This window comes from Cyprinodon tularosa, unplaced genomic scaffold, assembly GCF_016077235.1.
Source record: "Cyprinodon tularosa strain WSP-4 unplaced genomic scaffold, ASM1607723v1 ctg98, whole genome shotgun sequence".
Taxonomy (NCBI): domain Eukaryota; kingdom Metazoa; phylum Chordata; class Actinopteri; order Cyprinodontiformes; family Cyprinodontidae; genus Cyprinodon; species Cyprinodon tularosa.
Window position 1 is genome coordinate 2482342 of NW_024039762.1, and position 22759 is coordinate 2505100.

The 22759-nt window shown below is 37.1% G+C and overlaps 1 protein-coding gene across 2 annotated transcripts in view; it reads right to left on the minus strand.

Annotated features, from left to right (window-relative positions):
• Positions 1–206: 206 nt before the first annotated feature.
• LOC119777116 (C-C chemokine receptor type 3-like) overlaps positions 207–22759 on the minus strand; it is a 28306-nt gene continuing 5753 nt past the window's right edge. Inside the window, exons 1-3 of one of the 2 annotated variants that reach the window (XM_038275912.1) lie at positions 4370–4499; positions 1292–1450; positions 207–1204 (exon numbers count right to left, since the gene is read on the minus strand). In XM_038275912.1, the coding sequence (XP_038131840.1) occupies positions 312–1204; positions 1292–1450; positions 4370–4376 (1059 nt within the window). In that variant the 5' untranslated portion in view covers positions 4377–4499 and the 3' untranslated portion in view covers positions 207–311. Of the gene's footprint in view, positions 1205–1291; positions 1451–4369; positions 4500–22759 lie in introns of those variants that run through there. The other variant, XM_038275913.1, reaches the window with a different exon arrangement.

The following is a 22759-nucleotide window of genomic DNA, read 5'->3' on the forward strand; positions in this document are numbered from 1 at the left end:
GTTGTTTTTTTTCACCAGCTCACAAATGTGTGAAGACATTAAAAGAGCTATGAAATCTGAAGTTACAGTATATACCTGCATAGTTAAAAGCTGTTACAAACTGATATTTATGTCCAATGTGCTTTCTGTCTCAGATGTCTAAAGTAGGAGGAAGTGAGGGTACTGAGTGATGCACAGAGATTGCATGTATCAGTATTGCAGTTCAAATACTGATATTAGTACTGTCCTAAAGATTAAATCGCCACACTAACACTGACTGGTTTTTAATCGCTGATTAGACTCTGCAAATATTTAAAGTCAATCAAATATAGTTACATCATGACGATGGTGGAGGTGACAGAGGACCGAGACAGAACCGAACTTCTCCTGAATGAGCTCTCTGTGAAAGTCACTGGACCAGGAGCCCACCTCTTCAGCAGCTGCAGGGCTCGTCTCATAAACTTTTGGCCCACAAAGGCATATATAATTGGGTTCAGGCAGCAGTGAGTGTAGGCAATTGTCTCGGACACCGTAGTTGACAGCTTAATTATTATCTCAAAGCTGCAACTGCCTGTTATTATGTCTTTTTCAAACAGAAACTTCAAGAAACGGGAAATATGATAGGGAGCCCAGAATACGAAGAAGATGGCCATTATGGAGATGATGAGTTTAACAACCCTGTGCCTCTTGACTGTCCTCATCCTGACCAGAGTGGGGATTATCCTCGAGTAGCAAACCACCATCACCAGCATGGGAACCACGAGGCCCAGAATATTTGTTGCCAATAGATCATAGTAGCGCCAGTTTTCTTTTTCCGGGTTGTAGGAACAGGTCACAGATTGGTCATCATCATCTAACTCTGAGAAGATGAAAGTGGGCAGAGATACCAGGATGCTCAGAAACCAAACAATTGCAATCAGAGTATAGCACGCCTTCCTCGTGCGATACTGTGCCACCTTGTGAGAGTACATGATGACCACATAGCGATCCAGTGTCATAATAACCATGAAAAAGATGCTGCTGTAGAATCCAGTGTGATGAGCGAATGAAAGGAAACGGCACATGAGGTCACCTAGGGTCCATTCATTAACCACAACGTATTGGATATAGAATGGAAGAGTCATGATGAAGAGGATGTCAGAGGCGGCGAGGTGTAAAAGACACTTGTCGGTCATGTTAGTCTGGTTACGGTGTTTCATCAGAACACACACAACAAGGCTGTTCCCTGTTAAACAGAAAGACACAACATATTATTTACTTGTATAATTGGTTATTATACGTGTGTCTTTGGAGTCTTTTTTGACATACTTACCTAAGAAGCCCAGGATGAAAACCAAAATATAAATGGTCACCAGAAACTCTCTATAAAATGTTCTGAAATCGTATTCCGGACAAGGATCAAAGCCGTCATTACTGTTCTCATAGTACGATGAATAATCAGGCGTTGTCGAAAAGACATCATCAGTGGTGTCTGTGAAAAGAGATTTGATTATTAAAAAATCCTTCTGGAATGGATCTTTAAAAATGATACAGGTTTTCAAATAAAACAAATAAAAACCTGAAAGTCATTGCATCCAGAGCCACATTTTATTAGAATTATGACTTTGGATCACTTGTAGTTTGTTTCTAGCAGCTTTGCATATCTAAAAAGTGTATTTTTTGCCAACGTCTTTCTGTAAAATAGCTCAGTAAGATTTGATGAAAAGTACCTGTGAATTGTAATATTTAAGTCCTGCAACAAATTCTGAAATGTATGTCTGTAAGATTTCAGTTCTGGTTTTATTGTAGCCTGAATACCTTCTCCAACATGTTTTCTTAGGTAAACGGCAACATAGAAGTGTGACTTTCTATCAAAAATTAATTTCTACTTGTCCCTCCAAAATAAAAGCAAGATTTGTAGAGTGAACAGCTAATGGCTGTTCTGTGAGCAGATACTCTAATCTGAAATATAAATCTTAAAACTTTTGCAGAGCCTGCTTGTTCTCTGATAAATGCTGTCCCTGGTTTACACGACTAATCTAAAACTAAAAAGAGATAAACACATTTTGCAAGGATAGGATTCAGTGCAGTGCTGAGACAAAATGTTTCAGTGACTGTCTCTTAGGTTGCCTCTCTAATTCTGTGTGTAATGTGTGGAATGGACATCACAGATCCTCTTAGTTTTTACAAGCAGACCTCTTTGCAAACAAAACAACACTAGCAGTTGCAGCTGAAGAGAAGGCAGATCCCATATGAGAGTTGTGCTACCTGCTGGTTGTTGGGAGCAGTGCAACTTAATTGAAAGGCAGCAGAAAGTGGAAGGGCAGGCTGCAGGTATTGTCAAAATTTAAAGGACTTTTGGCATCATTATCATTCAGTTTTAAACTATGCTTCAAGGAAATACTCGTCAAACATTCTACAAAACCTTCCACAAACATCTTAATTTGTTTTAAACCAATTTTAATTTTCTTAATGTTTTTCCTTTGTTTTTCTTATAAGTTCTTCTTATATAAGGTGTCCTTTTAAAAAATTACTGGTGACAAAACTTTTTTAAAGGGATTATTAGATATAATCTGTCACTGAGTGTTTTTCCCAAATGACTGGAAACTTCCTATATTACAGCCTTTGATTTAAAAAGTCCAACCTTTATCCAAATGTACGGCAAATCCAAAGCCAATCTTTAACCTGTTTCTTCTTTCAAGAATGTTGGAGAAAATCCTCTATTGGTCTATATTGGACATCTATATTGTTGCGTAACATTTCAGAGGTCTGTCAGTCTGGTTTTAAGCCAAATTAAAGCATAGAATCTGTGCTAATCAGGATTTTTATTCACATTCTTTTAGATACAGATTTTTTGTTATTGTATTCAAGAGCTGCATTTGATATTTGAGTCAGTCTTGGCAATATAAAAGCCTCTTCCATTTCCTTCTCCTGTGGGGTCCCACAAGGCTCACATCTCAGGCCTCTGCTCTTTTCATTATTTTTGCCTTAATTTGGCTCCATTATAAGGGAGAACAAATGTGACTTTTTTATGTGGATGATTGCCAGGTTTATGTTCCCCACAAGAAGAAACCAACTGAAGGTGTGTTGGCTTAGTGGTTAGCGAAGTGCGCTTATGCTCAGAGAAGGTTGCAAGTACCTGGTTTGATCCACACAGCCTGCATACTGGGTTCTTGAGCAAGAACCCACTTTACCCCACACTGCTCCCTGGGCGCCATCAATGTCAGCCCACTACTTCCCAATGGGATGAGTTAAATGCAGAAGTACATTTGCTCAATGTGAGATGAATAAAGTTCATTTTCTTTCTTTCTTTTTTTTTTCCTATGCGATCATTGCTCAGGCGACTTCAAGAAATACAGTACTGGATGACTCATACACCTCTTTATTTTAATGACATAAACAACAAAGCTGTGCTTTTTGTTTTTTTTTTACATTTGAGGTCTATAGAAGGCCGTTCTGTCTTGTATCCAGCCTCTTCAATCTTTTAATTGGTACATGAAAAAGAGTGCATATAGTTCCTTAAGTAGCTGCCTGCTTATTTTAAGGTTCATTTTAAGATATTGTCATTGCCCTAAAACATTTTAATGATCTGCCCCTCCGCCTCTCCTAGCTTTTGCACTTACGTAGCACTTCCCGTTCACTCATGTGGAGCGGATCAGATTTTCCTGGATGTACCGTGGACATAGAACTGCAGAGATGACAGAGATTTCTACCATAGCAGCTACAAAATTTGGGAATATGGTGAATTTCTCAAGTGTGTATTTTTAATTCCCCATGCCCATTTGTTATTATTTTCAATTATGCAACTTTTGTTTTGATACGACATTTTGAGAAGACACATAGGAAGGATGTTTAAAAATGAATATTTAGTAATTTTGTATTATATATTGAAATTTTGAGTTGACACCATTATAACTCTCCAAACGTGATTGACAACATGACTGAATAGAATTGCATTAAAAGTAACTGGATTAATGTTTATTTATTCTTTTCTGAATGGTCTTCATTATACTTGGAAATAAAATTGACATATCTAATCTTGTGTATTCTCTTGCAATCATCTTTATTCATAATAATTACCATTTCAAGTTACTGAATTGACTACAAAGCAAGATTCCTAAAAAAATATGCCACTTATTAATAGAATATTTACAGATAAAATAGAATAATTTTATCTTTATTTTGTAACAATAATATATATACTAAACAAAAAAATAAAACACTACAATAAAGTCATCACGTTAAGCATATGAATCGGTAATCAACAGCACTCTTACATAATGTCAGAAAAAGTTACGCTTTAAATATCTCAAAATCAACCTAAAAATACACAAAGATCTTCAAAAAGATTCAAAAACTCAACTTCAAAAAATCGCCAAAGCTCTTTGCAATCATTTTAAATTTCACTCACTTGACATGGTGATGTCTAGGTGATGATTTTTCAATCAGATAAAGTCCAAATCCGCCTCAGAGAGCTATGATTTCAACGTACTTAGATGAAGAATATAGATGAACTACCAAGGAACCGGCAGAGCCGAAATAATGTCACAAGAGACAGAGAGAAAGAGAAGTGCAGATGTTGTTTCCTGTACGTCCCTACACCAGATCTTTATCTCTATATCTAAGTCTTGGCAGAAAATAGAACAAGATGACTTGTCAAAGAAGTGAGAACATGTGCCAGATACTCACAGATATATCAAAACCTCATTCAGGCATACAATGTATCTGCTAACTTCTATCTAAATGCTGTTCCACATGCAGATGGAGTGATGGAATAAAGTGGGCTTTGTTGTTCCCACAACAAGTAGATATATTAACATTTAAAGAAAGGACAGCCCTTTAATACGAAACATCTTGTTTTTACATGTGCCCAAAGATATATCTATGTATTTGTTGCATTGTTTTCCTGTTATAAATTAATTAGAAGATCATTCTTTGTGTTATTAATACATGTTGACACTGTTTTATGCTTCTGAGAAAAAAGATTGAAACACTGGAAACTGTCCTCATATGTTTGTTCTTCTTTCTATTTTTATAATAATAGCCTTTTGGTATGATTTGCATGCAAATATGGTGTCATTTTCTGACCTCTATGAATCAGTCCAAAGGACATATTGAACTGAAACAAAGATGAGCTTTCAGTTGCCCACATGCATGGCCCCTTTCAAATGAGCAGGTTTTAGGAACAGTTTGTACAGCAGTGTTTTGGCGGCTTGGCTGCTGGTTTGCACATGTTTGACTAGTTCAGTTTAAAAGAACCCACAATCTGTTTTCACTGGATAACACCTACAGGGCTTCTTGTCTGACTGCATTCATCACCATTTTTTTTTTTTTGCTTTGTTAATTTTCTCAGCACGCACAGCCTCCTGTTTTATAACTCAAAATATGTTCTGAATCAGTAGGGAAGAACAACTTCTGCTCCAAACCTTTTTGCATTTGACTCAGGCTTTCAGTTACCAGTCCAAACCGTCAAAAACTGATTAAAGAAAGATCATTTTTGATAGTTTTCATCTGAATGCAGAGTCAGGTGTTGCAACTGACCAAGACCTAGACAGTTGCAACATTGCTTGGCGATGGCTGCAACGTGTTACAATCACAATGCATAACCCATGATAATAAAGGAAATACTGATGGCAAAGCTAACTTATAATGATAAAACAGTATAAGGGGCTGCATGGAGGCACAGTTTTCAGCACTGTTGCCTTGGAGCAACAAAGTCCTGGGTTAAATTCCCGCCTCTGGGTCTTTCTGGATGTAATATGCAGGATATGGATGGATGGATGGATGGATGGATGTGAGTGTTAAACAGTGTTATTTAGCTGTTTTGATCAGATGATAACAGAGATGGGGGATCCGAGGTCAACAAGTCATCTCTATTATTTGTTCTGCTGGCCACTAAACCAGGTGAGTCCAATCTGATTAAACCTGTGCAGACTGGACTCACCTGATTCGGTGAATAGGCAGAACATATACATGACATATAGATGACTTGTTGACTCTAGGTCCCCATCTCTGGATGGTAATCATATATGTTACAACATGTACTATAAGTCAAAGATTCAAAATAAAGGAAGCTCAGTGACAAAAAAAAAGGATGGAACGATTTGTGAGAGAATTTACTTTTATTTAGTCATTTTCAGTACATGCATTTATTAAAAAGAAAACCACAGCTGTAGAAAATACAGTATAATATACTGTATAATTAATATCCCATCATTTGCTGAGGTATATGGCATCAAATTATTGCAACTAGTAATGTTATTACCTCATGTTTATCCAAGTATAAATACAGTATATACATTTTCAATTACTAGGATATTCGCTATACCCTGTAACCTCCTTGTTTCAACCTAATTTACTGTTATATTTGAGTAAAAGTTAATGAACAAATATTGAAGAAAAAAAAAAAAGAAAAAAAAAAAAATATATATATATATATATATATATATATATATACATATATATATATATATATATATATATATATATATATACATATATATACATATATATATAAAAAAAGTTGTTGGTAAGGTTTTGAAAGTATTTTTGCTTGAGCTTTGAGGGTTTATATATATATATATATATATATATATATATATATATATATATATATATATATATATATATATATATATATATATATATATATACACTATATTGCCAAAAGTATTTGCTCACCCATCCAAATTATTGGAATCAGGTGTTCCAATCACTTCCATGGCCACAGGTGTATAAATTCAAGCACCTAGGCATGCAGACTGTTTTTACAAACATTTGTGAAAGAATGGGTCGCTCTCAGGAGCTCAGTGAATTCCAGCGTGGAACTGTGATAGGATGCCACCTGTGCAACAAATCCAGTCGTGAAATTTCCTCGCTCCTAAATATTCCACAGTCAACTGTCAGCTGTATTATAAGAAAATGGAAGTGTTTGGGAACGACAGCAACTCAGCCACGAAGTGGTAGGCCACGTAAACTGACGGAGCGGGGTCAGCGGATGCTGACGCGCATAGTGCGAAGAGGTCGCCAACTTTCTGCAGAGTCAATCACTACAGACCTCCAAACTTCATGTAGCTCAAGAACAGTGCGCAGAGAGCTTCATGGAATGGGTTTCCATGGTCGAGCAGCTGCATCCAAGCCATACATCACCAAGTGCAATGCAAAGCGTCGGATGCGGTGGTGTAAAGCACGCCGCCACTGGACTCTAGAGCAGTGGAGACGCGTTCTCTGGAGTGACGAATCGCGCTTCTCCATCTGGCAATCTGATGGACGGGTCTGGGTTTGGCGGTTGCCAGGAGAACGGTACTTGTCTGACTGCATTGTGCCAAGTGTAAAGTTTGGTGGAGGGGGGATTATGGTGTGGGGTTGTTTTTCAGGAGCTGGGCTTGGCCCCTTAGTTCCAGTGAAAGGAACTCTGAATGCTTCAGCATACCAAGACATTTTGGACAATTCCATGCTCCCAACTTTGTGGGAACAGTTTGGAGCTGGCCCCTTCCTCTTCCAACATGACTGTGCACCAGTGCACAAAGCAAGGTCCATAAAGACATGGATGACAGAGTCTGGTGTGGATGAACTTGACTGGCCTGCACAGAGTCCTGACCTCAACCCGATAGAACACCTTTGGGATGAATTAGAGCGGAGACTGAGAGCCAGGCCTTCTCGTCCAACATCAGTGTGCGACCTCACAAATGCGCTTCTGGAAGAATGGTCAAAAATTCCCATAAACACACTCCTAAACCTTGTGGACAGCCTTCCCAGAAGAGTTGAAGCTGTTCTAGCTGCAAAGGGTGGACCGACGTCATATTGAACCCTATGGATTAGGAACGGGATGTCACTTAAGCTCATATGTGAGTCAAGGCAGGTGAGCAAATACTTTTGGCAATATAGTGTATTTTAATTATAAATCCTGCATAGGCTCTTGTATCTGCTTGCTTTATCTCTGGAAGAGGAGGCAAATAATTATTATTTTTTTTTATATGAGTATAATTACTTAAGTTTGTTTTTTATATTGGAGATTAAATAACATATTGCAGCCATCCCCTGTCGCAACCGTCTCTTGTCTCCCTAGCACATGTCTGATCATCATGACTTAACATTTAGGTAAGACCGCACCAGTCAGTCAGACAGAGATCTGAATCAGACAGTCCTCAAAAAAAAAAAGAAAGAAAGAAAGATCTGATAAATTAATTTAGAGGTTAGGAGATGGTAATGCTGATTATCTAAATGAATTTTGCCTCTTCTCAAGAGTTGGATTTGGATTGTTTCTTCTTTTTATTTTTTGCGATCCTCATGAAAGAACATGTAATTTTATGTTGTTTGGGTTTTTTTTTTTTTAAGAAAATGAAAAAACATCATCTTCAGAACATACTTGCCAAAATACTTTACAACAGTGTGTTGTTAAACATCCATGTTTACTTTATGAGAGATTAAACCACTCATAGATAACATATCATAAGCGTTCAGGTATTGATAATCAAAGTTATATCTGATGGGGTGAAAGGGGCCAACAGACAACAGCATACTTTGTTCCTATTCCTATGTATTTAAAAAGACTTTATGTATGAACTACTTAAAAGGGATGTCAGCTGTTTTGAGACGTTGTTGGGATTAACTGGATGTCCCCCTAAATCAAATTCTACTATCTCATTCAATGTTATTCAAATTGTATGACACACAGAAACAAATTTACTACAAAACAGAACAATGTTTTCCGTGTTTAAATGGTGACCTCTAGTGGTGAATAAATGTAGTACATATAACTGTTTTCATGAAAATAACAGGAGTCACAGCGGAAAATCAGCTAATTCGTATTTTATCAGCCGGAGTAATGGGCTAGTAGAAGGTGAAAAGATAATATATTGAAAGAAATGCATAAAATAGCTATATGACAATAAACTTTGGTCCTGTGAGCTATTTTTGCGCCTCCATTTTCCAGCTGGCGCTCATTGAATTCCCGAGAATGATTGGCGTGAGATTTGCTGACGAAGGCGGGCTTATAAAAGCTGTGTCAAGGAGCCGCCACAAACCGGAAACTATTTAATACGCCTTCAAAATAAAATCCTTATTTCATTTGTACGCTTCAGGTGTTTGGTAAGAATTACAATTCACTGCTCCATAATAGGAACAGTTAATGTTGGATTTTTGTTGTTGTTGTATTTATTCAGTTCAATTAAAAGTTTCAAAATAAAATAGGCTTAACCTCATAAAAAGTTAAGATTTTGCAAAGTGTTTAGTAAGTGTCTTTTGAAACTACTTCTTAATAAAACCACATACTTTAGTGCCTTTAAAGCTACAGTGTGTAATTTTCAGCGACATCTAACGTCCAGACTGCAGACTGCAGCAACATGAACGTCTCCCCCCCACCGCTTCTCCCCCCCAACAGTACGGCGAGCGTTACTGGACAAAATGTCTTCCACGACGTCGGAATCACCTACTGTACCTTCTCAAGTGATGAGGTTTGTTTATATAGATAATTTTACAGATAGTATTTCATTAGTCTGTGTAGGGTATAGATTTGATGTAGACTTTAGATAATAAATATACTTGTTATTTTTTCTACGTCGTTGTGACGTTTTGGTGAGCTGCTTTGCATGGTGATATAAACAGACGAAGTAATTGTAGTCATTAGTTTAACAGCGAGATTGTGTTCGCTGGAAGAATATATATTCCCCGTTTACAGAGTCCAAGTCTTGTTTGTGGCGCGGGGGTTACAAGGCGAGGAAGAGGGAAAGGAAGAGGGCGAGGAAGAGGGCAGAGAGGCCGGGGTGGGCGTGCAGCTAGGGCCAGGCGAGGGAGGGGAGCCAGCGGGGTTACTAGAGCAGAGGAGGAAAGGCTTGAAGATCTCCAAAGGAGCCGGAGAGAAGTAACCGAGGTATATATCCAGAAAATTATTTTACAGAAAATTACTGAATCATTACCTGTGAAACGTCAGGGACGTTGCTGAATAAGTATACTGGAGAGTAACAGCATCATCACGCAGCATGTTATTGTTTTAGACAGGTCTGAGCATCCTGTACTCCAAAAACTGCAGTGATATTAGACAATTGTGTGTGTAGGATTAATTACCTGTCCAACAGAAAACTGGCAACTTGAGCGTCACTTTGAAAACCTCCATCAGTGACTTCCATCGTGTAAATGCTGTGCCAATGTTGATCCGTGTTTTTGGTCGTTTCTTGTCACGCTTGCGTTTATTCTCGTCGTGTTTCCGCTTCTTAGATGATGGGGGTTCGGTGTCCGCCGCTTTTCGTTGAGATACAGAGTAGGCATGATCCTCCATTCGTCTGATGTTTGGCCACACAGTGCCAAACAGTTTGCAAAGTCACTCACGCCTGCCGCCTTGTTCACCTTTCTTGTTACTGAGGCGCAGTATACCTGCTTCTTCTTCTTCTTTGGTTTCAGGCAGACTAAACGCTTCTCAGGCATAATACTGCCATCTACTGTTCAGTACCGTCTCAGTTAATCTCTCTCAACTTGCCGTAGTTATTTTTGAGCGTAATGGGAGATCTCGCAATCGCTAGTTTGTTGCCTCTGCGCTGCCGTAGCGCAAAGATGTCTGCCTCCATGGCTGCGAGACCCGCTCCTATGTAATTATAAATAACGAATTCTAAGGCAACGCAAATATTATGGTTAAAAGGCTGAGCTCATAGGTGATGATAAATAACATAGTTATGTATAATATATTCAATGTCTGACTTTATATCCCTGTAATTATTACACACTGTAGCTTTAACTACTCAGAGAAGAGTAATGTTTTTTTATTGTTTTCTAGAGATAATGACATAACTATCTCGTTATCATTAATTGTTTTTCAAGATAGCAAGATGCATATCTCATTAAAAAATCAATTTTCTCAAGATAATAACAAAGCTCTTATTATGACAAACAGTTATTGTTTCCTCCACATAATGAGATGATTATCATGAAACAAAGGTGGAAGCAAACCACCTAACCTACAAACTTGTCTCATTACCTAAAAGTTTGGCTATTCATAGGATTATTCACAGAATGACACATGACTTTCACAAATAAATCCTCTGCCACAGTTGTGCTATTAAAGGATGAAGGCCTAATCAGTTTAACTCACACATCAATCACATCTCACAATCTCGAGAAAGCGACAATTATTTTCTCGAGATGAATCAATCCATTTTGACAAGAAAAAGGCTTTGTTATCTTTAAACAATTATAAAAATTATCTCTTTATCTCAAGAAAACCATCTTAAAAAGTATTGACTCACGGCTTCAATATTTTACCAAGTTTGTTTGTAGTAGATAAAAAAATAATAGTGCGAGTTTATGGAATAGAAGATAATATTTTCTTATTTAATCAAAGAATAGGAGTTTAATAAGGCTTAATTTTATATTCAAACCCCTGCGTCAAACCAACTTTCACTACAAAAGGCATTTGCAAGCCCCATGTTTATCAGTGTTCAGCTGTTCAGTGGTAGACTCAACAGTGCATTGTAGTTTTGTCCATCCAGATCATGTGTTTAGTTTATTCTCAACATGGTATATGAGACCAATAGTTGGACTTTGTAAAGGAAGAAAATATTCTAACATAGTTAACTTTGGAAAAAGATTGGCTTCTGATTCTTCCCTTCCCCAGGTCCACTCGGCGAGCTGCGTTTGGTAATAAAACCAACATTGCGTGTTGACGTCACAGAATTACAGAGTTTAATCCAATATAAGACAATGCATACACTTTAGAAATAAGACAATGCACAAACCTACACCAGAAACTGCAGAACAACAGAGACATACATTCCATTACCTGACATAGGAGGAAAGAAAGCAAAGAGTACAGAGACATCTTTGGAGAGTTGCAAGGGCAAATCTGATCTTTTTCTTCTATTTAGAAAGCTTTATCCTCTTGTATCTAATCCATTCAAAAAGGGGCTGGCCCTCGGTCCTCCAACCAAACGCCATCTCTGACACTGCTAGGGCTTCCCCTTATTTACTGCAAACATCTGGGGTCATTTGCTTCTTTGTTTTAACAAGAAAAGGCGGAAAGCTTGTCCTGGCATCTAGAATTCCTAAAGTCATAAAACACAAGATAAGCTCTCACAGACAGCTTGTGGAATGCGGGGGGCCTCACCATCCCTGGTTGTTTATTCTGGAAGACTTTTGACCTTCTGTAAACCAAGCAGAAATCTCTCCTGCAGGCTTAACTGTTATTCACCCCCCAGGAGATACTCATTTTAAGGCCTCCTGTGCTTTGAATACTTACCCATTAGTAGTTTTAAATCATTAACACAGCCTTGTTCAAAATTAAGAAATATGTTCAAGTGAGAGTGTTTACACATGCCATAAGATTAACTGTAATAAAGTCTAAAAAATAATCATTTTTCTTTAACAGTCCCCGTTTTGAGGTCTGAGACATACAGACCTCACAAATAAAATGATTAAGCCTTCTAATAGAGGAACCAAAAAATTATTTAGTATACTAAAAAACTAAAACATTAGCCCAATTTTATAACAGTCCCCTTTTTTAAACAGCACCTCCTAGGTCCCCTGCCAGGCCATGTGTCTAAAGCTGAACTCCATAATCTAAACTTATCAAATGTATCTTGCGCTGTCCAACAATTTAATACTCACCTGATGAACCACAAAATTTTAACCAGTAAAAACTAAACTAAAAATACATTTCACTTATCAAATATGAAAAATCATAAAACTCAGTTATCTGAAAGAGAAGCAAACACACAATAGGAATATCAGCCCAGAATATGAAATAAAAAATAAAAAATAAAAGTAAGATATCTCAAAATTACTAAAAAATGCTCAGCAGACTTAAAAGACAATATTCACCACAAAAACTACAATTTGTCAATAAAAAACAATAACAACATCAAGAAATACATCATAAACACATAAAAATTACAAAATAGCATAAACACATAAAAATTACAAAATAGTTTTTTTTTTTTTTTTCACAATTCAATAATAAGAAGTTAGAGTTCGTCTCTATGCTCCTTCGATAGTCTTTCAAAAATGAATATGAATTCTTCGTCAGGAAACGATCCAAAAATACGCGCAAAAAGAAACGAATGTTCTTGAAGAGTTCGCAAAAAACGAAAACACGCAATAAAGAGAAGATAAGTTAATGATGATCTTGTAGCTGGATCCTTCACGTGTTCCTCCTCGGTTGTAAACCTCAGGTTTTCCACCTGAGTGTCCGTTGCTCACTGAAAATTGGAGTATTATGCCAATTTAACAGTGAGTTTAAGGAGAGGGTGCAATCTCCTTTTCTCAATGGAAGGACACCGGAACAGGATTATTGTGCCTGTCTGGGCCTTTTAAGCCTTGTAATTCAGGAAAATGAAGTGGTTTTGGCAGACTTCTGCCCGGAAATGCAGATCCTCCTCCGCGCTGTGATGGCCCTCAGACACTCCTCGACCGCAGGTTGAGACTGTAGATTCTCCTGTATGCCCTGCAGCGTGCGCCGTGGCTCCTCAGCTGATGTGCACTGACTCCAATGGAACCACGTGTCTCCTTCTCTCTTGTAGACGGACAGCCTGAGATGTACTCTCCACGACTCGGTATGGTCTGGCGAAGCGAGGTTCAGACCACTTTCTTTTGATGACCATCAGGCGCACCCAGTCGATTCCCCGAACTGATCCCGAGCCTGGACGTTCCTGTGACGTCTGGTATTTTGTAAATTCTGCTGCCAGGACCTGTAACTCATTGAAGAAATCTTTATGAGATAAATGTGCAAGCTTACCTTTCCATCCTGGAATGCGGGTAGCAGGTCCTGGAAACATCCGTCCTGTCTGGAGCTCATATGGAGAGAACCCTGTTGATTGGTTAATGATTGATCCTACACTTTATGACAGCTTCACTGTCTTCCTTTTGTATTATAAATCTGCTACTTTGGAGTTGTATTTTATCAATCCTTTGACCCTCTTTTTATATAAGGCCTACATGAGAAATGAAAGTTTCCTATCATGTTAAACCCAAAACTTAACTGTATTTTAGAAGCAGTTCCATAACTGTTAATTTGTAAATTTCCAATTTAGACCAATTTAATTTCAATCATCATATTTTCTATTTTTTAAAACCTTAAAGAATGATCAGCCTGCTTTACATGAGTCACTAAATATCAAAAATGACCTACTTTATTCCAATCATATTTTAAATCCCAAAAATTTCAACCATTTTTACCTTTGATCCATTTATTCATTTGAAAACCTATTTATAAAATATTTAATTGAATAATGTATTACCCTTTTTATATTGTTTATCAATTATCAATGCCTTTTCAGTTTTGGAGAGAGATTCAATACAGCTAAATTTATTAAATGATGTAAATCTTTAGTTTAGACCTTCCTGGATGTCTTAGTTAAACAACTTATTTTAAAACATATGAATAGAGATACAACAATCCAATGATCACCTTCCTTAGTTTAAGAACACTATTTTATGTAAATTATTTGATAGTCAATATTTTGTTTAGTATATTCAATTTATACATTTTACTTATTTCATATCCAAATAGTTAGCTCATCTTTAATGCTGGTAATACACCGTAAAACATTTAATGTATTTTGATTTAACTTCAATAACCTCTTTTTCCGAAAAGTAAATGCAGAGATCCAAACTAAAAATTTGCCTATCAGATCAATTCCATTCATGTCCCCCTGTTTCTATAACAGAACAAATGTTATGAAATCCGCTATCACCACTAACTTTAGCCTCATGTAACACAGGTGGATGCAATTCAAACATGGTGTCCCAGATGCTGTTACAATCTGCACACCTCAAGCAAAGAATTTAATGTTTGATTAAATTTATGAAATCAACACAGAACTTGGTGTCATTTGCTCAGTAAGTCAGTCTATAGACACCCAATCCACTTTAACACCTTAATTTCAAATTCCATTTAAATTTAAATTTAGTTTTACTGAATGGTAGCCACTGTACTATGCAAATAAAAATTTAGATCATCTTCCTTAGTAGATGAAGCGTAACACACAATGCAATTCAGCTATAGTTAAAAAAGAATGTAATTGCAATCGTTAGTCCCTGCCCATTCTTTTCAGGCAGGAAAGGAAAAAAAAAACACTAGCATTTTGTGAGACAAACAGAGTGAATCATGGAGGAATGCAGTGTCGTAACAGTTGGTGCACACCAACCCCTAACTGCATCGTAAAACCTCTGACCCCAGGAGATGGGGTTGTCCTCAACACCTAGAATTACACTGCAGGGCTGCAGGACGTGAAGAAAACAGGGCGCCTCAGTGCTATATCTAAAATAAGAAGAGAACAATGGCATCACACACTACAAAAATTTAAAGAAAAGAACTTATTCACCACTACCAAGTTGTGTTGGCACCCATTTCGTCTCCAACCTGCAGACTGAAGGGAACCCCAGGAGTGGGCCTTGGCGCCCAGGTCACATGATCAGAGGTGAGAATCCAGGATCAAACATGAGAACACACAACAGGACCACCGCTGAGCGACTTGCCATGCCCCAATTCTGTATCTGCTGAATCAGAACGTGTCTAGAGAAGCAGTCATTCCAGCAGTGCAGAAACATCTGGATACAGTCCCGCTTTGATGAACTTTGGTCAGCCTTTCGTGGTCGACAGAGCAGGACATAGAAACCAGCAGACCAGTCATCTACTGAAGCCCCCGTCCGGGTTTGTCTATGATCTTTGTGGTCCCGACTCACTGCTGATTTCCAGCCATAGAAGACTCCCACAGATAACGCCTGAGTCCCTTTTGTTTTCAGCCAGGCATGAAAAGCAACAGTCAAAGGAGACATCTGTTGCCAGGTAACAGTTCGCCTTCACTGACCTTCGTAATCGCTCAACAGCGTTTGGCTTTCATACAGCAGTCCAGCAGAAGATGGGCACAGTTCAGCATCATCATGTCTTTGTTCAGCAACAACAGCGGCCTGATGCGGTAATCAAGAAGATCCCTTCAAATACATCTTCCCATGATCTCTGAGCTCAAAAGACCCTTCCCCCAAGATTGCCATCAAGTCAGAAGGAAGGAGAACTGCCAGAGAAAAAATAATACAAAGTAATTAAAAAGCAAAACTTATATTTGCCACATTTTGTTACTTTCACTACTATAAATAAAATTTATCTTGTGATGCCTCCTCCCGTGTGGCGCTAGATTTGTTGTTGTTATAGCACAAACGGCCAACTGCCCCAAATCCTGAACTGCAAAAAGAATAGATAGAAATTTGTTAAAATAGTCCACGATCGGATGTGCCAGAATTAAGAAAATAATGACACTTACTGTTCAAAATCAATAAACGTCAATACCTCGATGACATTCACTCTGCTTGTGCCAAATATCAACTACAAATTCTAAAATCACAACCTCACAAACTCATTAAAGAATTAGAACAAACTCTAGAATGTCCAAGTACTGATACTTATAAAAGTTGTGATGGAATTGCCCTTGGTCAAATAATTATGAATTGCATATTGTTCTACTAAATACCAAACATCCTTATCATTGTCCCACGCTTCAAGACAAAGTCCTATTTCAAAATTTCAGAAATCCTTTACATTTTATCTGAATTTCATAGCAGTTTTAACCAAAATTTTCCTCAAAATTAACAATTTACACCCAACTGTATATAATCAAAGTCAGCAGTGATTCAGAAATCTATCAACAATTTTAAATGTAAATAGACATGGCATAGATGTTATTTGAAACCGTTCAATTTGAGATGATCAAATCTAATTTAGTAGAAGCTTCTATATCACATACACCATATTGTAGTAAAGCAGGAAGGCCATATGACTCTACATTAAAGAAATCCATAATTCACTATTGTTGAATCGAAAAAATCAAAATTATTGATTAACTAATTTACCATTAACCATATCCAAAAATTTACCAGGAATTAGGGTCTACTTCTGCTTCTCCCCCTGTTGATATAATAAAATTACCATTTTGAAAACAATTTGCAATCTATGTCACTTTTATATAATAATTTGCTGAAAAACCAAAATATCATAAGATGTTCCACCATTTCTCCAAATCTTCCATCTAGTATTCAAACTAGACTGAGATTATGTAAATTTCAAAGTTCCATCTGTAATGTCTTATCTTTATAACATCCCCCTGTGTTTTCTTATTTCCAAAAGAAAAACAATTTAGAGGTGGAAAAACAAAAATGGAAGAACTTACCCCCATTATGCTAAAATTTCAACATGTCCAATCAGTCACCCATATGAAATATAAACCAAGTTTATTTAGTTAGAATTTAGGTTAGTTTGTTAGTGTTGTTAGTCAAAGTGGATAACACAATTTCCTAATAACTACATCTATCTGCTTTAAGCCAAGGCTGAATTCTCGTTTCATATTAATTTCACTGCACAAGCAGAAGATTCAGCTTCAACCAGATTGTGACACCAAAATATGAAATCGTCATTACCTTAAAATTGTCCCTTAAAGCAGTAATAAAAACATATTTATGAAACAAAACCTTCAGTGTACCTAAATAGTTTAAAATAAGAAAAATATCACACAGCTACACACTAAACTGAGGTCATATTTACATAGAGCATCCTAAAACCCATCAAAGGCCATCAGCCTACACATTCACTCTCATTCACACTCAAGCAGACTCATCAACACATTGTAAGAAAGATGCAGGATGTTACCCCAGATTTCAAACCAAAATTCATCCTGTAAAAGTCTTAAACACAAATATTATAACACCATGGTTGAAAAAAATAATAAAAAGACATTATTATCCAATAGTTCTAATATTGTTCAGTTTTGAGTGAACCTTTTTAAAAACTCCAAATTATACACACAACCGTATTTCATGATAGCCCACTGTTATTAAATGGCTACCTATACCCCCTGTAGGAAAACCCAAAAACCGTTCATGTGGTCATGTAATATGCGAAATGGGCTGCACACGAAGATCGTCCTACAAGAAACAAAGTCATTCATTAGCGTTTCAACATGTCCCACATTAACAGTGTAGAAAACACTGTTACGCAGAAAAACATCCATATGTTCTCATTTTTGTTCTCTTACAATCAGTGAGGGTGTTCCATCCTGTCAGGAAACCTAGAAATTTAAGTGATTGTCAATGTTACAGTATTATAATAAACAATTGGATCATTCCAGTGCTCAAGCCTGGAACTGATGCAACACATTTCACCCGCTGAGAAAGTAAAAACATCTGTAAATCTGTTATTTTGTACTTTTCATTTCAACACAAAACACAGTCCTAAAGCAATTCACATCAAAATCCAAGAATCCTGAAAGCGTGAGCTGGAAATAGCACAGAACTGAAGCACTCCCAAAATGCAAATAAGGGGGGTCAATCAGTCCCCCCGCTGTGAAACAAAACTTGCATCCAAAACGGAGACACCTCTGTCCCACAGAAGCACATTTTAACAGAAAGTTAGTAATACAACATCCAGCAAAAATATTTAACAATATTTCAGAACACAATCTTGAAACACAAATCACTTCCGCACAATCTCAGCACAATTCAGACACAGACAGACGAATAGACAGCAGCGCGTGGTGGGACATAGGCTACAGTATAACGGGGGAAGACAGACACACAGCCACAAACACAAAGAAACATACAAAACACAGAAACACAGACAACGTTGTAGTTCAGTCAAGAAAAGACAGAAAAAAAAGAAAAGAAAACGTCAGGAGCCGGCTAAAAGAATGTATGACGCATCTTTTAATTGTCCAATTTCAATTTTACAAATCCCTTTTATTCTCATTTCAACTTCTCAGTCCTACACTTCAGAGCTGGGTCAAGCTCGAGGCGAAAATAAGCCTCAATTTAGTTTATTCGATCACTCAATCCGCCCAGTGACAAAAGGTTTTTTCTTTTTCAGCTGGGGAGAGCGATTGAACCCGTATTAAATCAAATAATTTATTTTAGTCCTTTATACTATAAGCAACCCGCTTAAGGGTGCCAAAGAAAGGTGATCCAACCTGCTATTAGTCCTTTATTTCCCACGAGTGATACAACTCGGTCCAATTAACCTGCTATTAGTCCTTTTCCATGAGTGATACAACTCGATCCAATTAACCCAAATAATTATAAGTCCACTGGAGATGAGTCGAAATCTCCGGCTGATACAAGCCAAAACTAACCAATACACAAATTTCCAAAATACTTTTTCTAGAGGCCCAGGCATTGCTCCTCAGGGTAAAAAGAATAAATTAATCTTTATTAATTAATCAATTAATTAATTAATTAATCAATCAATAAAACCTTCTTTTAAAAAACCCAGCTTAAGTCAGAGTTAACGTAAAGGCTCTGTTTGAACTAGCCACAGTTCCCTGTAATGTGTATTTATTCAAATCCTTAAACAACTGACTCTTTTAGAAGGGATTTTATCTACCTCTGCAGCATCTGAATTCTGTGAGGCCGCACACAGCAAATCAGCCCCGGTCCGACCACACGGCGCTTCAGACAACTAAAAAATAATCAAATACTGTCTTACCACACCGAAGCGTCGGGCCGAAACGGATCAATCAGGACCAAACAGCCGCGCGCCGAGACTCCAGAACCGGCACGAGCCCCCAATTGTAAAGGAAGAAAATATTCTAACATAGTTAACTTTGGAAAAAGATTGGCTTCTGATTCTTCCCTTCCCCAGGTCCACTCGGCGAGCTGCGTTTGGTAATAAAACCAACATTGCGTGTTGACGTCACAGAATTACAGAGTTTAATCCAATATAAGACAATGCATACACTTTAGAAATAAGACAATGCACAAACCTACACCAGAAACTGCAGAACAACAGAGACATACATTCCATTACCTGACATAGGAGGAAAGAAAGCAAAGAGTACAGAGACATCTTTGGAGAGTTGCAAGGGCAAATCTGATCTTTTTCTTCTATTTAGAAAGCTTTATCCTCTTGTATCTAATCCATTCAAAAAGGGGCTGGCCCTCGGTCCTCCAACCAAACGCCATCTCTGACACTGCTAGGGCTTCCCCTTATTTACTGCAAACATCTGGGGTCATTTGCTTCTTTGTTTTAACAAGAAAAGGCGGAAAGCTTGTCCTGGCATCTAGAATTCCTAAAGTCATAAAACACAAGATAAGCTCTCACAGACAGCTTGTGGAATGCGGGGGGCCTCACCATCCCTGGTTGTTTATTCTGGAAGACTTTTGACCTTCTGTAAACCAAGCAGAAATCTCTCCTGCAGGCTTAACTGTTATTCACCCCCCAGGAGATACTCATTTTAAGGCCTCCTGTGCTTTGAATACTTACCCATTAGTAGTTTTAAATCATTAACACAGCCTTGTTCAAAATTAAGAAATATGTTCAAGTGAGAGTGTTTACACATGCCATAAGATTAACTGTAATAAAGTCTAAAAAATAATCATTTTTCTTTAACAACTTGCAGTTGAGTTTTTGTTTTTCCTCTCTTCTATTAATAAGATAGTTGTGTGTTGATGTGAGTTAGATTTTAGGTTGTTATTTTAGTTGCTTTTCTGGTTAACTCTGTCTCTGCATGGCCTGTCAGTTTCAATGGTCAGTTATGTCACAGCAGGCTTTTTGTAAAGACTATACTTTTCCATTTTATAATTTTTAGATAATTTTTTCGTCTCTAGTGGTCTTTATTTTTGTATGCAAGACAGGAGATGGTTTAGAGTGGAGTAAGACATGCGGCAAAGGTCACTAGGCCTTGGGTCTGTTTCATGAAACGTGTAACAAACTCAGATTTAAATCCGTAACTCTAAATTGATCTGCCCTAAGGTCAAGAACTCTAAGTTTTCGGTTTCACAATGGCTGCTATGAATTAGTTCAATCCACTCCAAGTAGGTCCTATCAGATTTTAACACGTGCATAACAAGTTTAAAAAGCCATTATTAGTGGAGCAGCGATTCAACAAGTGATCATGACCACAGGCAACAGGAAGGGTCTATTTTACTCCACTGGAACTAGAGATTTCAATACAGAAATGAAATAAATAAATGGACAATGTATTTAAAAGACAGAGAAACAGTGCTACAGCCGCAATTGAGAGGAAGATGACAAAGGAAAAGATTATTGCTCAAGTTATTGCAAGTTGATTTTGACTTTCAAAGTCATTATTGCGAAACATTTTTTCACAGTCATCACTTTGAAAGTTGAAATCATGACTTATAAGTTTAAATCTCATACTATGTACCATTTTTTTTGTTGGAAGTGGCGGAAATGGACTTCCAAATACACAGTATAAAATGATAATGACATTTGATAAACTGTGATACGTCTTTCTATTACTTTGTGATCACATTCAGCAATGGCCTGGTAAGATCAGTATGCACCTAATTGTACATGAAAAAAGATGTTGCATAATAATAAAGGTCTTATGCTGTAGTGAATGCACAGAAAATCCATAAAATTTTTTCTTGCATCCAAACTTTGCCCAAACTGCTATATAGTGTAAACGAATCATGAAGAGCCACTTTTATAGAGGAGATAAACAACTGAGAAAAGAAATGCTGCTATCAGTTTCCTTGGTGTCAATGTAGTCAGTTAAGACTAATTATAATAGTTATATTTGTTTTAACATACTTTCCGTATCAAAGTGGCTGTAGCTGTGCAAAACACAAATGTTCGTTTCATATGCTTTGAAATCAATTTCTAATACACTAGACCTACTTAAAAAAAATAATAAAAGCAGTGTAGTTTTGTAGAAATTCCTACTTTTGGACAACAACATGCTTTATTGGGCTAATAGAGAGCAGCCTGGGTTTAACATTCAAGGTATTGATCTCTGTCAATACCTGGAAAGCTTCGCAGCATCTGCTGCATGTCCAGCAGATTATGCAACAGCTTCTTCCCCACTGTCATCAGACTGCTGAACAGTTGGGAAACAAGAAAAAAAAATAACCTCTAAATCACCACAGACTCTGCATCATACTGATAACACCAAACCAAAAATACTACATATTTGCAACATATATATTTGACTTGAAATGTTCTGAAATTCCATATCAATGCATGTTTGCACCATGCATTTTTTTTTTCTCCCACCGTGTTTACGTTGGATCACTGCTGCATTTTATAAATGTAAATGTTAATTTCACTGCCAAGCTGCTGCTCATTCACTGTCTGAAAGCTGTACAAAACGAAATTTCCTTTTGTTTACACTATTTATACAAAATGACAATAAAAGCTGTCAGTTTGTCCGAAAACATGATTTAAGGTCAGTTTCTTTGGAAATGATGCAACGTTCTGTCAGATAAGCATACCCAGTCAGGCCAGCATACCCATAGTCAATACCCCCTTATCCCTTTCCATTTGTTTATCCCCGTTTATCGCTTAAGTTTATCCCTTTAGTTTTGTACAAAATTAGACTTTAAACTACCTGAATGAGCATGTACCAGTTTTTTCACGTACAAAAAAGCTATTTAATTATTTACTTTTTGGTGTTTATTGAAGAGTATGGCGATCTGACCTTAAATTGTTTTTAATTTTTTAATTTTATGTACATGACTATAGGGATACACGCCCGTTGAGGTAGTTTAACCTCTTAATATCCACCTCATTTTGGGAAATTCTCGCCTATTTTGCATACCCAAATGGAAAAGCAAATAACTTAGGAACTGTAAGTCCAAATTACATGTGTGATACATTATTTGAAAGCTAACACCTTCTAGTTTCTTAATATATACATTCTAAAATTGGGTGAGTAAAACAGTTCAAACATTACTCAAAGTAGTTTTTTTATTCTTGAAAATAATTTTTTTTTTTTTTAACAGCAGTTATAAAGACATGCTTGCTTATTGTGTCATGCTACATTTTGACATGTTGCTATATCTGTGTTAATTAGGCTTTGGTGCTCGCTGTTTC